We start from the raw sequence: 15107 nt of genomic DNA on the forward strand, positions 1-15107 counted from the left end.
TTCCATATTTCTTCCAAAGGAAGTATATGTAAATTTGGTATCATATGAAAGGTCTTTGAGAGACGCATTCAATTGGTTAAAAGAAATTTAAAAAAAAAAAATTTTAATTAAAAAATTTTAAAAATTTTCGACAAAATTTTAGTTTTTTTTAATTTTTTCATAGAATTTATTCAAATACATAGATGAAATTTCTTGATCATAAACATCATGTAATTTCACCGAAATGGTTTTTCTCGTTTTTTAAAATTCAGTCCAGTTCAATGTTTATTCAAATTTGTTTAAACCCAATTTCATCCCTATCTGTTAAGCAGTTTTTCACATGTTACTTAAAATTAACAACAACATTCCAAAGGAATAACATTAAAATAATCATTATAGCGCGATGTATAGTAAATGTTTTAGCTTAAATTTAAATATTCGTAGTGTAACAAAAGAAAAGTATAAGAATTTATACATCGATGGAAAGCTTATAAAATTTGAGTTATTTTGATGCCCATACATATACTATGAATTGAGTACAGAGATTGTCAGATAGGGATGAAATTAGGTTTAAACAAATTTGAATAAACATTGAACTGGATTGAATTTTAAAAAACGAGAAAAACCATTTCGGTGAAATTACATGATGTTTATGATCAAGAAATTTCATCTATGTATTTGAATAAATTCTATGAAAAAATTAAAAAAAACTAAAATTTTGTCGAAAATTTTTAAAATTTTTTAATTAAAATTTTTTTTTTTTAAATTTCTTTTAACTAATTCAATGCGTCTCTCAAAGACCTTTCATATGATACCAAATTTACATATACTTCCTTTGGAAGAAATATGGAAAAAATGTAAAAAACCTCAAAAAAGGACCTTTTTATCCTTTGATCCAGCTCGCCAAATATTGACCCCAGGACGAAAAAATTTCAAAACGTAGTCTTAGAATGAATCAAATTTTCATTTTAGGCGGGAACATCCATACCTTATTTTTTCTCCATACAAACGGGGCCACCCTAATGTACATATGTATGTTGAATTTTCGTCAAAAATATGAGTGATCACCAGGGAAACCAAAATATGCAAATGCATGTTTTTTCTGGTGAGTCTAATGAGTACATGGATAAGATATTTACACGTTTCAGAACTATTTAAGAATTTTGGCATCGATTTGTTAGTGCATATTTTTGCATATATTTGTTTTAAGAACATATTTATGTCATATTTTGCGTTTTTAGAGCATATTTTACTGTTTAATAGCATATTTTGACTTTATCAAAAACAAGTTTTGTCTTACTTATTTTTCGCTGTTGTGCTACAGGTTTTTACTTCCTTTGTTTAAAATTCAAAATTGAAAAATAGATGGCTTTTCACCAAAAAAAAAAAAATTTAAAAAACAGAATCTTTTTTTTTTAAAATTTAAAATAACAATTCGAAAAATTTTTTTATCCAAAAAATGAAAAAACTGAAAAAAAGTTCACTTAAAAAAAAAATTTTTCCAAAAAATTAAAAAACTGAAAAAAAAAATTTTGTTCGCCCAAAAATATTTAAATTTTTTATTTTGAAGTATAATTAGGTGAAGGGTATATAAGATTCGGCACAGCCAAATATAGCTCTCTTACTTGTTTTAATATAAAATAAGCACTATTTTAATAATAGCTCCATCTAAATATCAAATTTTAGTTCTAATTCAAACTTAACCGTTCTAAGTGTTAAAGAAATATTGTCTTTTAAATTTCCTCCTGTAACATCAGTTGATGTCGAAAGAACGCTTTCTATGTATACAAATGTTTTCAGATCCAATAGACAACGATTTTTATTTGAAAATTTAAGTAAATTTTTTTTGGTTAAAAATTATGTAAAAGTTTGTTTTTTTAAGAGCATATTTTTTAAATTTTAAGAGCATATTTTAAAGTTTTTACTGCATATTTAAAGCGCCTAAAACTCTTTTTTTAGAGCATATTTCCGGTTTCCCTGGTGATCACAGATCGAGCTCTTATATTTGCATACAAAATCAAAATTTGACGTTTAAAAATACGTTTAATTTATAAGAAAATTGATAAATATTTCCGCCTAGTTTATATTTGGGTATTATAAAAAAAATTTTAATTTTGACATAATTTCCAAATTTTAGAAAACTACTCATAAAATAAAACTTGTTCCTATTCGCGCAAAAGCAATAAAACCCAAAAACAATTGCGAAATGACAAATAGTTACAATCAAACAAAACATGGCCACAAGCATTCAAAGACTCATATTAAATCTTCTCATGTTAAATGTCCCTCATGTACTCGTGTAACTGAATATTAAATTAAATTGAATTTGAAAACAAAAATGAGAAAAAAAACCAAAATAAAATACATCTTAACATGAGTTTAGCGTGATCAATGTTCATAGAAGTACAAAATGTTACCTACTTGCGTTAGCCAAATTGTTTTTTTTTCTTTGGTATATGCTTATTGATAATAAAAAAAAGAGTTTGCGAAATTTTAAATTTTAGTGTCTTTCATCAGCTCAAATGATTACAACAGTTATAATAAGTTTTGTTTTTTTTTTGGAGGATTTCCAACCGCAAATTCAAAATTTCAAAAGTGAATGGATTCTAATGGTATTGTAGTTTTCAGTATTTTTTTCGAAATGTTTTTTTTTATTAAGGAGTGAGATCGAAAAATTCTTAACATACATATATGTTTATAAAAAAGAAACCACTAAACTTACAGCTTTAATTTTTTTTTTATTTGATTGAAATTATTATTACAATTTACAAAAAAAATTATTTTTATAGTTTTAATCACTAGTGATGAAATTTTGAACCTTTTTCGGAAACCCTTCCATTAACGTTTTTATAGTGCTTTCTGTCACTTTGCTCGAACATGTAGTCCATCTCCGTTTAAAATCTACCACACTTTTGGACACCTTTTTTGTACTCTTCAATTCTCTTTTAACAAGAGCCCAATATCTCTCCACTGGCCTTAGCTCCGGGCAGTTTGGAGGATTTGCCTCTCTTGGTACAAATACCACATTATTGTTCTTGTACCACTCAAGGGCTTGTTTGCCATAGTGACAGGATGCCAAGTCAGGCCAAAAATAAGTGGACACATTATGAAGTCTTATGAATGGAAGCAGCCTTTTTTGTAAACATTCCTTGATGTAAATTTCGGTATTTATAGAGCCCGTTGTAACAAATGAGTGGCTTCTTTTGCCGCAACTGCATATTGCTTGCCATACCAAGAACTTTCTGGGAAATTTTGTCTGCTTTTGGGTCCTAAACTTTTCTTCAACATTCCCTCGAGCATCAGCAACATAAAATTTTTGACCTGGAAGTTGCGAAAAATCTGCCAGAACATACGTTTCGTCATCCATTATGCAGCAAGAATATTTTTTTATAAAACTTGACTTCAATTTCCGTGCTCTGTTTTTGGCCTCTAAATTTTTAGTAGCGTTCCTGTCAGGAACTTTTTGAGCCTTGTATGTTTTTAAACCTGCATTAGCTTTAACTTTTCGTACCAAATAGTCCGAGCACTGAGCTAACCGGGCTGCTTTCCTACCGGATGTGTTGGGAGCTCTTTTGAAAATGCGTTCTATTTTTTTGGCTTTAGAAACATCATGTGGACCATTCCTTCTACCTGAACCAGGTTTTCTATCAACTGACAAGTTCTCCCGGTACTGTTTAATAACATTGGAAACAGTTTGACGGCAGACCTTTGTATGCTTGGCCAACTTTTTGTAAGACCAAGTTGGGTTTTGTTGAAAATATTTAATAATTTCAGTACGCACTTTTTTCTGGTCACTCATTTTAATCAGATTAACAAAAAAATTAATATAATTGACATTACACATAATAACTGACATGTTTTTCAAAGGTAACTTGATCAAAAAAAAATTCAAATAATACTTGGGTTAAAAAATGTAATGAAAAACGTGTGTTAAGAATTTTTCGATCTCACTCCTTATTTTATTGTTCATCAGGAAGACATACAAGCATTCAAAATTTTATAATCAGATAAAGAAAAACAGAATAGTGACTAAGTCAAAAAATTACTAAAATGTCTTATAGAATTTTGTGTGCCATTGTAAAGAAACAAATGCAAACGATTGAATTTATTTAAATTTTAGTTCCTTTTTGAACATTTACAAGTTTTCGTGTTATAGCCATATATGAGCACATAGATAAACTATACGTCGTACATATGTAAGTTTTTTGGGGGAAAAAAAAATAAACAATAACTTACATTTGTTTTTTTTTTCAAAGAGATAATGTCTGTCTATTAGAGGTTTTTTGTATGGTTTAGTCGCAATAAGAATAGTTGCTAAAAATCGTGGTTTCTTGTAGAATGTTTATGAATTAAAGGTACCCTACAGAGAGCAATATAAATAAGATTACAAAGGTATATAACCCAATATCGAGAATAATTATGTTTGTAATTTCACTAATAATTTAGATTGCAATCAAAGACTCTTGGCTTATCTCTAGATTAAATAATATATTTGCGGCTTGATTTTATTTTCTTCTATTCCAATTCTCTTTAGTATTGGCCATTGTTAGCTATGACCTTTTCCCATCTTTTTGACAACATATGTATTCAGAGCCAGAAGAACTGCTCATCTTTAGAGGTCAAGAACAAATCAAGCCAATATCGGATACTCTGGTCTGAAGTGAAGAGTATTCCAGAGAGAGCATTATGCATCTATCGTAACAAAAGCAATTTTATTTTTATAAACTTGTCTTACTCTATTTAACTTTATGCTTAATCCTAGCAGCAACACAAAGGTGCTTTCAAATGCGACTTCGATTAACAGCCATAGCAAACAAATTTTATTTTCATACATGTTCGCATTTCAATAACTTCCCTGTCTCCATGCTTAACCTCTTACAACAAGAGTCTGCTTCTTGTCTAGACTTCTTTTGTTCAACTCTATGGTCACTGACTAAGCTTAATATGCGAGACATAACAATAACCCTCATCATCATCAGCATCAGCGTTGGCAGTCTTATACTTTATCTTGTGTGATTATAAATGTTGTTGCATTTTTGCGGAATTTCAAAGTGGTTACAAGAAAAGAATTATGAAAACAACCAGCAACAAAATTTAGAAGCAAATGAAAATGGTAAGAATCGATTATAGATTAACAATTTGTGTGTTTTATTTTTCTAAGTACGTATTTTTTTTTTGTTTTTATAGTTATGTTTATGGCAAATTATTGCTAAATATTTTGTACGACCAAAGATGATTTCAAAATCACACCACTTTATGTGAGTTTTTTACTTACTGACAAGTGATGAAATTGAGTTTCACAATTGTTAGAATACTTAGTAGACAATTATGGTAAAATAATTGAGGAAAATTTAGTTGGATGTTGAATTGGAAGTTAATCAGAAATAATTTTATTTGACAGGTTTTTTTGTATCCAACTGAAATTTACATAAATACTTCGAGATTATTTGAAGATTTTGCTTGAATTGAATCCTAGTTTGATGAAGGTTTGTTTTTTCTTTATTTTTGTCTTATTTTATTTTGAAGTAATAAAAGTGAATGCTTGAAGAAGCTTTTAACAAATCATGTATTTTGTTTGTTGCAATACTTTTGATTCCACACCAGGATAGGGCTTCTAAGTATTTTTATTTATGCACTATCGTCATACCGCTGCCGGATTTTGTGTCCTAACTATGGCTATATATATCGTTTTATGTCTGCACAGATTTTTCATTTGCCACCTTTTATCCAAGATCTCTATGTCTATTGATTTAAGACAATATATTCATAAGATTCAAAGCAGATAGCCACCAGTGAAGTGATCGGCAACAGTCTTAATTTTCTAAGCGAAGGAAGAAAAATTAAATGTCTGTCTTTGAACCCGAACTTTGAGAAGCACTTTCGACAGCCTCTTTGTCTCCTTACGAACAAAGTTTTTAAAGCGATATTGGGTTATGAATAATGAATGATTTTTGGTGATCTACAAGACAGGATCTTCGTTGAATGATAAAAAGTAGAGAGATATAAAAAGCTGCTAAAGCACAACATTTGGAAATTAGTGTGTTTCTGGTCATAAATCACAACATTAGATAGTTGAAGTCGAAATACATGCCAGAACAGATCTTCTATATACAAGGGAGAAAATATAGAGGCGTTTGGATAGGAGCGAATTTTTTCAAAATCGCCTTGCGCAATTAGTGAATGAACCAACGCATATTTCATGCGTTTATGGGCACCTTTTTCTAACTGAGAAGTATTAAGTAGATTTTTTGTACCTCTTGCTTATTCAGATCATTCTATTATTTTGTTCTCCTTTTCGCTTTGTGAACTTCATAACGTTTCATGACCAGCTACAAAATGTTCAACTTTTATTTACGAAAAGGCTCGTTGGGTGATAAGGATGAAAACCTCCATTTCATCAAAGAAAATTTCGATTAAAACTATGAAACAAATCCTGGTTTAATCAGAAGTGAAAAATTGCAATCAGATCTAGAGAGGATTCATTCAGAATCTAGTGTGATAACAAAAATGCCGAAACTGATTCGCTGAGGAAACAGCCGAGTTCTTCGTGTACCAAAGTGCTGAAGCCTGGATCTCTCTGTACGAGCAGCCCCTCCTAGACAAAGTTCTTACTGCTTATCAATTCCTACTCTTTTAAGGGATGGCCAATCATTCACTGAATCGGCTGATAAAGCTAACCTTTTGGCTGAATTATTTGCAAATAATTTGAACTCGAAAGAGTATCAGTTACTATGCTGAATATAGAGTGTGACATGGCGCTTTTATCAAAACTTTTTGTTTTTGGTGTCGAGCTTTCTCAGAGATCTCACTATACGAGTTGTTATAGATGGAATCTCATCAAATGAGTTTTAGATCAATTCAGGGATACGGCAAGGCTCCGTCCTTTCTCCTACTCTATTTTATATCCTACTCTAGTGTGTATGGGTGACAGCTCCATTGACTCACTCAAATCAAATGTCCAAAAACACTACTCCCTCTATCATCCCTCCCACATTCTACTTCCCTAGTTCCAACACAATGATTTGCATGCGTAGGGGTCATCCCCTGACACCAAATTAAGCAAATTTATCTTATTGAGAAATAAATAAAGTCAAAAATGAGTTTTGTAGTAAGAATTATAAAAGTTGCAAAGTAATTTTGACTTAAGCAAACTTTGCGCATTCGTGAACTTTAATATTGTCAGATCACAAACATGTTTATAGGAGGGTTTGTAAGAAAGCTAGAAATTGTTACGCCCCTAATAGAAAACCTTACTATCAAATATATTTCCTTTTATTTCAAATTAAATTTAAAAAAAATTTCTTGACACAATAAAAAATAGAAAAAATTTATCAGACCTTTTCGAAACAAAATTGCAAAAACTTTTGACATTACAACAAAATTAAGCACAGCCAATAAATACAAAGACCAAGGTAACAAACAAAACACCTACGTTAATTAAATTCTCTATCTCCGAACAATGGCCAAAAAGGGTGGCAAAGACAAAGGTGGCAAAGGCGGAAAAGACAAAAAGGGTAAAAAAGGTAAAAAGGGCAAAGTCGAAGCAAAACCCGAAGAACCCATTGTCGAGAAGAAAGAAGAACCCAAGGAAGAAAAGAAAGAGGAGCCCAAAGAGGTAGTCAAAGAAAAAGTCATCGACGAACCCTGCATCTTCAATTGTGCTCAAGACAAGGTTACCTACCGGCCCAACTCTTATCCTGGTCTGCTGGCACAACCCAAAACCATGGCTGTGGTGGGCTCTGAATGTGGCAGTTATGACAGTTTATGTAAGCTATTACATTCAGGCTTTCGTTGTGCTGATCGTGTCTATGCCATGGTGCCGTGGGGCAATTATGTTGCCTTGCGTGCTCACAATGACACTAAAATTACGTATTTTCTCTTCGATGGCTGCACTTGCAATGTAAATCGTTTTCGTTATTTGGATTTAACTTGCGGCACTGCTGGTTTTTTGTATTTTGAGGAAATGCACAAGCTAATTAATTATATCATAATGTCAAGATCACGCAGGGAGGAGATCAAGAATTTGAAGCGCTGTGTGGTGGATGATGTGTGCAAGGAAATGTATGGCACGCAGCATATTTAGTTAATGAAACAAATTAAAAATTTTTGTCATTCAAAATTTTCTGTAAATTTTTTGAATTTTCAAAAAGAATAGTAGGACAATAAATAAAATAGCCCACTTTTAAACCTTTGCTGCAGATCATCTTGTGAATAAAAATATCTTAGCTTTTAGATAAACTAACGTCATTTTGCCATTTATATCAATCTGTATCACACTTCTTCCACTTGAATCAATTTTTTAATAGGTAGTTTTCATCTCCACAATATTTGGCATGGGAATAATATGATACTCATTGAAATAAATGATTATCAAAACAAAAGACTCAAGAAACACTTGCTAGTTGAATGGATTACAACTGAACGCACTTTAATTCTATTATTTAATCCACTGATGAAATAAAATCGAACTAGAATGAAACTTGAGAAATACTTCTTATTCTAATGCAACTTTTAAGAATATTAACTTTTATTATACGTTATAAAAATATTTATTTATCATAAATCACGGTACATTTTGGCATAATTAGCATAAAAATTACACCGGCTCATAAAAAAATACAATTTTAGCCATAGTTAGAATGCAAGATATTTATATGTATCTATATATGTGCCATTACCTTAGTATAGAAAGGCCCTAACTCGTGTTTTTTTGTAATCATATTTAGACAAAAAATCTCGATTTAAAAAAGACACGAGCCTTTCTATATTAAGGTAACGATATTTGGAAGGAGCAGTAGGATACTTTTTATTTTCAAATTTCACTTCTGCGTGGCACTTCCCATAAAAAGTAAATAGTTATTATGGAATATGTGGTGAATATGGTGAACTATAATTGTGAAAGCCGCAAAACTTCGCGGAATTTACTTCGGTACCATTGTGCGCTTCTTGGCTGAAAATAGGCGGAATTGGTGGTAACACCCATTCCAATTAAATAGTTATTTTCGAATATCTGCAGAACTATAATTGTGACAGTCTTCAAACTTTATACAAATCAATTTCTTATCACTGCATGAAGTTTAACCAAACATGGGACGGATTGGAACAGGGGTATGGAACCTCCCATACAAAGTAAATAGTTATTTTCGAATATCTAGAGAACTATAGTTGTGGAGGTGTTAAAATTTCGCCCGAATGTCTCCCTTATTATTATACATAGTTTTGCTGATAATGGACGGTATAGTATTATTGGGCGTGTCATCGATGGCTTAATATGAAAAGGCCCTAACTCGTGTTTTTTTAAGTCGAGATTTTTTTGCTAATTATGATATATGATCGGACCATTTATCGAAATAAATGATAATCTGGACTTACAAAAATAAAACACTAGTTAGGGCCTTTTTATATTAAGCCATCTATACAGGGGGTGAGTCACCTCCCATACAAAGTAAGCATTTATTTCTAAATATCTTGAGAACTATAATGACGATAACTTTCACACTTTGTCCGAATAGCTGCCTCATTTTTCATATATTTTTTTAACTCTGAACTTTTTATTTCATTACGATAAGGGTAGCGAAGTACATCGGTTTTTAACTAGTCCATATATAATAGAGTAACGTTATTGAGTGACTTTCTAACAGATTCATCATCGCCTAAAACAAACCTCTAATGCCTGAGACATATAATTTGGACTGCAGGTTCCCATCACTTCTTATAAATATCCCAAGAAGGATTATCTATTTTGGAAATTCAAATGTTTAGGGCGTAAATAAAGGCAAAATTTGGATTATAATCCATTTAAAAAAAAATTAGTCGACAGGTGTTTGGTATTTTTTTTAAATTCAATGAGAAAATGGGTAAAAAATATATTTAGGTACTAAATATAGTTTTTTTTTTTAAATTCTAGCTTTTGTTTTTATTAAGGGTATTCATTTCAAAAAAATTAAAAATTAAAATTTGATTTTTTGTAGAATTTTTTTACTTCTGTTTTTTGTGTAAAAGTGTAAAATGAGGAAATACATTTTATTCGATATTATGAATAAAAAATCGTTGCACAGTAGTTTGGAAATGTGTTTTTTTAGGAAATAATTCGGTATCTCGGAACTATTTGATATATTGTTACGAAATTTTGACATGTTTGGAGCCGAGGTGGTTTCGACTTGATTTACAATAGTTCAGCTTGAAAGTTGGTCAACTCGGGTCTCAAATTTATTTAAAAAAATCGCCAAAAATCCGAATTTTTTAATTTTGCTCAATCTTTTTGGGGTCTTAAGATATGGCGGGCCTACGGAGGGTCGACATTTTTTATACCCTTCACCTTCGTGAGAAGGTGAAGTATATATATATTCTGGATCCTTATAGATAGCGTAGTCGATTAAGCCATGTCCGTCTGTCTGTTGAAATAAACTTTCCGAAGCCCTCAAATAAATCTAGAAAATCGGTTTATAAATGGCTGAGATATAAGAAAAAACCAGGACAACCTCGATTTTTTACTTATTTTTTACCTATATCTGGAGTACTAAGTCATTAAAATAGATAATATGGATATCTGTTGATAGATATTTCAAAGACCTTTGCAACGACGTATATAAGACCATAGTAAATTGGACCTACAATGGGTCAAAATAGGAAAAAATATTTTTTTACCCGATTTTTTTTTTTCACTAAAGGTTTTTTTTAAATTTAAAAAAAAATTTTAAAAAAACAATTCGAAAATTTTTTTTCCAAGAAATTAAAAAAACTACTTTGGAAAAAAATAAATTTTGTTTACCAAAAAATATTTAAAATTTTTATTTGGAAGTATAATTTTTTGAAGGGTAAATAAGATTAATATAGCTCTCTTACTTGTTTTTATTATTGGCGGATAAATTGACAACAGTTATCTTGTATCTATAAAAAGTTACACGCATCCAAAGTTGGAACATGTAAAAGTGCTGTATTTTTTTCTTTTAAATAAAAAAATTTCTTCGGAACAGCACACATTTTCATGAGGCTAAATATTTTAATTAGAGAAAAAAATATGTATATTAGTTTGAATAAACTTAAAATAAAATTTAGAGTTTAATCTTTTCCTTTGAAACTTTGAAAATTAAAATTGATTTCGTGGAAAATTTATGGGAAAAAGTACCTAAACAGCCAAAATTAGTATATACGTAGTTGAGTATTTTTTATTACCAAAATCCGAAAATTTTATATTTTGTTGGTACTCATGGAGTTTACAAAATATTCAGTTATATCTATAGTTATTTAGTTATTATATGTTCGTCCTTCCACAGGTTCTCTATTTGGTTAAGGTCTGGAGATTGCGGAGGTGAATTTAGAGAACAGGAACCACACCGCAATCAGGTAGTTCTTGTTATGATTGATTGTTTTCTGTCATTTGTTCCAGCTAATCTGCGAGTAGTCCTAGAACATTTATTTTCAAAATAGTATTTTCAAATTAATGATAACAGATTTCATTGTTTTTCTTGTGCCAGTCTAATACATGTACAATAATCAATTTCAAAAAGCCAATCTAAACATATGCTAGTAATTTATATCTAACATATTTAGTATAACACAACTACTACTACTACTAAGGTGGCCACAATTTATGGCAACCTCATGATGTATCTTAATCAGCCAGAAACCGTTAGTTAGCAAACAGAAATCAAAAAATTGCAATTTAAATTCAAACATTCATATTCTTGAAATTGCCCACAATTCAACGGTTTAGCTAAATTCCTCATCAATATGCAAAAATTTAAAAGAAAAAATATATATTTAACTAATCGTATGAATTTGTGGAAAAAAATCATCAAACTTTAACATGAAGTTTAACAGACACAAAGAAAAATGTACACGTACTCGTACTACTCGCACAGACCAACCGACAGACAGACAAATAGACATGTGTAATGCGTTCTGTTGTCTTTCACTTTGGCCAAAATGTTTTATTGTATATGTTTTACGGTTTTTCATTTATAATTTATATATTTGGTCCACTATAATTTTGTAGACAAGAAGCTGAAAAAAAGAAAAAAACAAATTAGAAAAACTAGCAGAAATTGTTAAGCTTTAACATTCACAGTATATTTTGGTTTTTGCAAATTTAACATTTACATTTATATTTATGTTAGTATATTTATCTAAGTCTGTCTTTCTAACTAACTGAGTATGTGCAACTAACACAAAATTCATGTTAACGTTTTATTTCAGTTCATGTATGTATCTGTGTGTGTTATTTTTTTTTTCTAACAAGACACTTAAGTGTGGTAAGCATCTATTAGCCATGGCCTCAGGAATGTATTATGATTGTACAAGTTTGTTATACTATTGTACAAGTATTATAAAATTGTTTTGGCTGCTAAAAAAAAAACAAAACAGGAGCCTTGTTGTCTTTTTTCTTTCATTTTCTTTGGTTTTTAAGTGGGCCTTAGAGTTTGCTTTAAAGTTTCTATTTTTGGTAATTGGCTTAACGGGCAGGCGCCTTTGGCTCTGCTAACAGTGCACTTGATTTTGTTTATAAAATTATTTCAAACCGTAAATAAATTCAAATCATACGGTTCCATGTATGCGCTAGTATGTGTTTTAGTTTTTGTTATCTGTTTTTTTATTTTTTTGTACAAAGGAATTTTATTGAAGTGACTGCGAATAATTCAAATGTATTCATATTTTAGACTTTATCTATGCAAAAAACAAGTAAGTTAACAGTTTTCGTAATGCATGCGGACATATGTGAGTTTTGTTATGGGGTTGGGGAAAAAAGTATATTTTGGATTGATTTTCTTTAGAAGGGAATTTAACTGAAGTGTGATTACTTAATTGTTTATTGCTTTTTTTAATCCTCAAAGACTTTTTATGTGTCCTTCTTGTCCTGAGAGACATCTACCAAATTAATATACAGGATATTAAAAATGTAGTCGCAACACTTCAACATATAAAAACGTTAAATAATCAACTCAACATTAGAAGAGGTTTCAAATATCGTTCGACAGTCTAAAATTTATTTGACGAAGGAGATCACCACAGTTATACTATAGAGAGGTTAACGGCTGATCCTATTGACATAAAATGGAGCTTATCATAGCAGTATTCACGTTCAATTTTTAAATCCACAGACTCCTCAATAACGCCGCTATGAAGTCTCAAATTAGGGTACCTCAGACATGAAAAACTTTTTAAAACCTGCAAGTAGAGTGTCCAAAAAACCGTCCAATTTAAAAACCGGTTTCCGGTTTAACCAAAAAAGTGTGTTTTTGAAAAAAACCGGTTTTGATTATTGTCATTTAAAAAAACCGGTTAAACGATTTCGGGTTTTGTCTTAAAAAAACGGTTAACCGGTATATATTAAATTTTTATTTAATATCAAAAAGGTCTCCTTAAATTTATTTTTTTTTATTTGTATACGCTAATAGGAAACGTGTTAAGAATTGTTTACTTAATCTTCGGAAAGTTAGCATTTTTGAAATCTTAAGGCTCTATGTTTATGCAGTTATTTTATATCTTTTACAAAATATTGTCAAATGCTATAATTTTCTATAAAATAAATCAATATTTTTAAAAATGGTATCAAAGTTTTTCATAAATATTTTTGAATGAGCTTTAGAAAATATATTTCATTAAAACCGGTTAACTGTCTTAAAAAACCGATTTGTAAAAAAAGCGAAAAGTTAAAAAAAAAACCGAAACCGGCAGAGTTGACAAAGATAAAAAAACGGTTGACCGGTTTTCTGTTTTGGATACTTGTTACGATTTTTCTTTGGCAAAAAATTATTTAAAGATTTCTGACAATTTTATTTAAAATAATTTTTAAATATTGTATTTTGACATGTTTTAGATTGGTTTCCTTCCCCAAGTAAATTGCATGATAGATATTTTGTTGTTTCTTTTACACCTTATTTTAGTTCTCACGCTTTTGGTATGTGCGTAATAATGTATGTTCAATTGTACACGTAATGGAATTTCAATCTCTTTTTTTATGCAGAAATAGTTTTGTCTTCTTTCAACAAACATGAATGCAATTGATCGTTTATTAATATTAATTTCTCATTGGAAAGTAATTGCGCAGCAATTAAAATTTTTTAGTTACGCACTTCACTTAGAGACATGTTAGATTAGCATATTGAAATCATTATCAAGTTGAATGTGGTTATAGTAAGACAAGTTTAAATAAAGAAAAGAGATTAAAGTGTTTGAATATCAGTATAAAAATTTTCATGTGGTGAGCTGAAAATCAAATAATATTGTACCAGAATTACATATACATATATCCCGATTTCAAGTAAGTCTGACAAGGAATTATAACAAAATAATTTAAATATCTCATTGGGAAATTTGTATTATTTAGGCCAAATTATCTCTTTCAACAAACAAGAATTTAGTTGCAATTTGAACATTTTCCTCCGAGATTCACACGTTGCTTAGACTGTCCACTTGTGAATCCATTTAACTACGATTGCACATTTTATGACTCCTAATTGACAAAACAACAATCATCACTAGTAAATAATTTAGACAGATCGCCAACCATGTGGACGTACAAAATTATGAAATTCCATAGCTAATGGTACAGAAATTATATAGGAAGTGACCTTCCTAACCTTAAAATTTTGGTTCCACACGAATCACGTGTCAGAGTATTATAGAATATTTTAAAACCAGCATATACGTCAGAAACTCTATGAACTCAAACAATAGTTTTAAACAATTGCAACAAATAAATTTTCTAAAGAACTAATATAAAATACTAGAATTCAATATTTAACTTAAATTTTCTGAAAACCAATATAAATTATTAAAATGTAACCTTTAAATTTGTCTACAAAACTAAATTAAAATACCTTAAAACTTATTGCATTTAAAATTTCCTAAAACCAATAAATATTTCTTAAAAATCTAAGTTAAAATCTATTAAAATACCTAAAATCTATATTGCACTTAAAATTTGCTAAAACTAATTAAAATAACTTAAGTCTAAATTACACTTTAAAATTTGTTAAAATGTATTAAAATACTTAAAATTATATTGCACATTGAATTCTGATTAAAACTTATTTAAACTAAAGATAATGTAATATTACACTTAAAATATTTTCTAAAAGCCTATTTAATAATAAATATAATTTGCATCTAAATTTTTATCAAAA

General features: G+C 29.8%; 1 protein-coding gene across 1 annotated transcript; it reads left to right on the forward strand.

Annotated features, from left to right (window-relative positions):
- Positions 1-7246: 7246 nt before the first annotated feature.
- On the forward strand, positions 7247-8176 carry LOC135958987 (uncharacterized). The gene has a single exon (XM_065509956.1). It carries the CDS (start codon positions 7439-7441, stop codon positions 8060-8062), a length of 624 nt encoding a protein of 207 aa, XP_065366028.1. The 5' UTR covers positions 7247-7438; the 3' UTR covers positions 8063-8176.
- The last annotated feature ends 6931 nt before the right edge of the window (positions 8177-15107 follow it).

This window comes from Calliphora vicina, chromosome 4 (assembly GCF_958450345.1).
Source record: "Calliphora vicina chromosome 4, idCalVici1.1, whole genome shotgun sequence".
In the NCBI taxonomy this organism is placed as follows: domain Eukaryota; kingdom Metazoa; phylum Arthropoda; class Insecta; order Diptera; family Calliphoridae; genus Calliphora; species Calliphora vicina.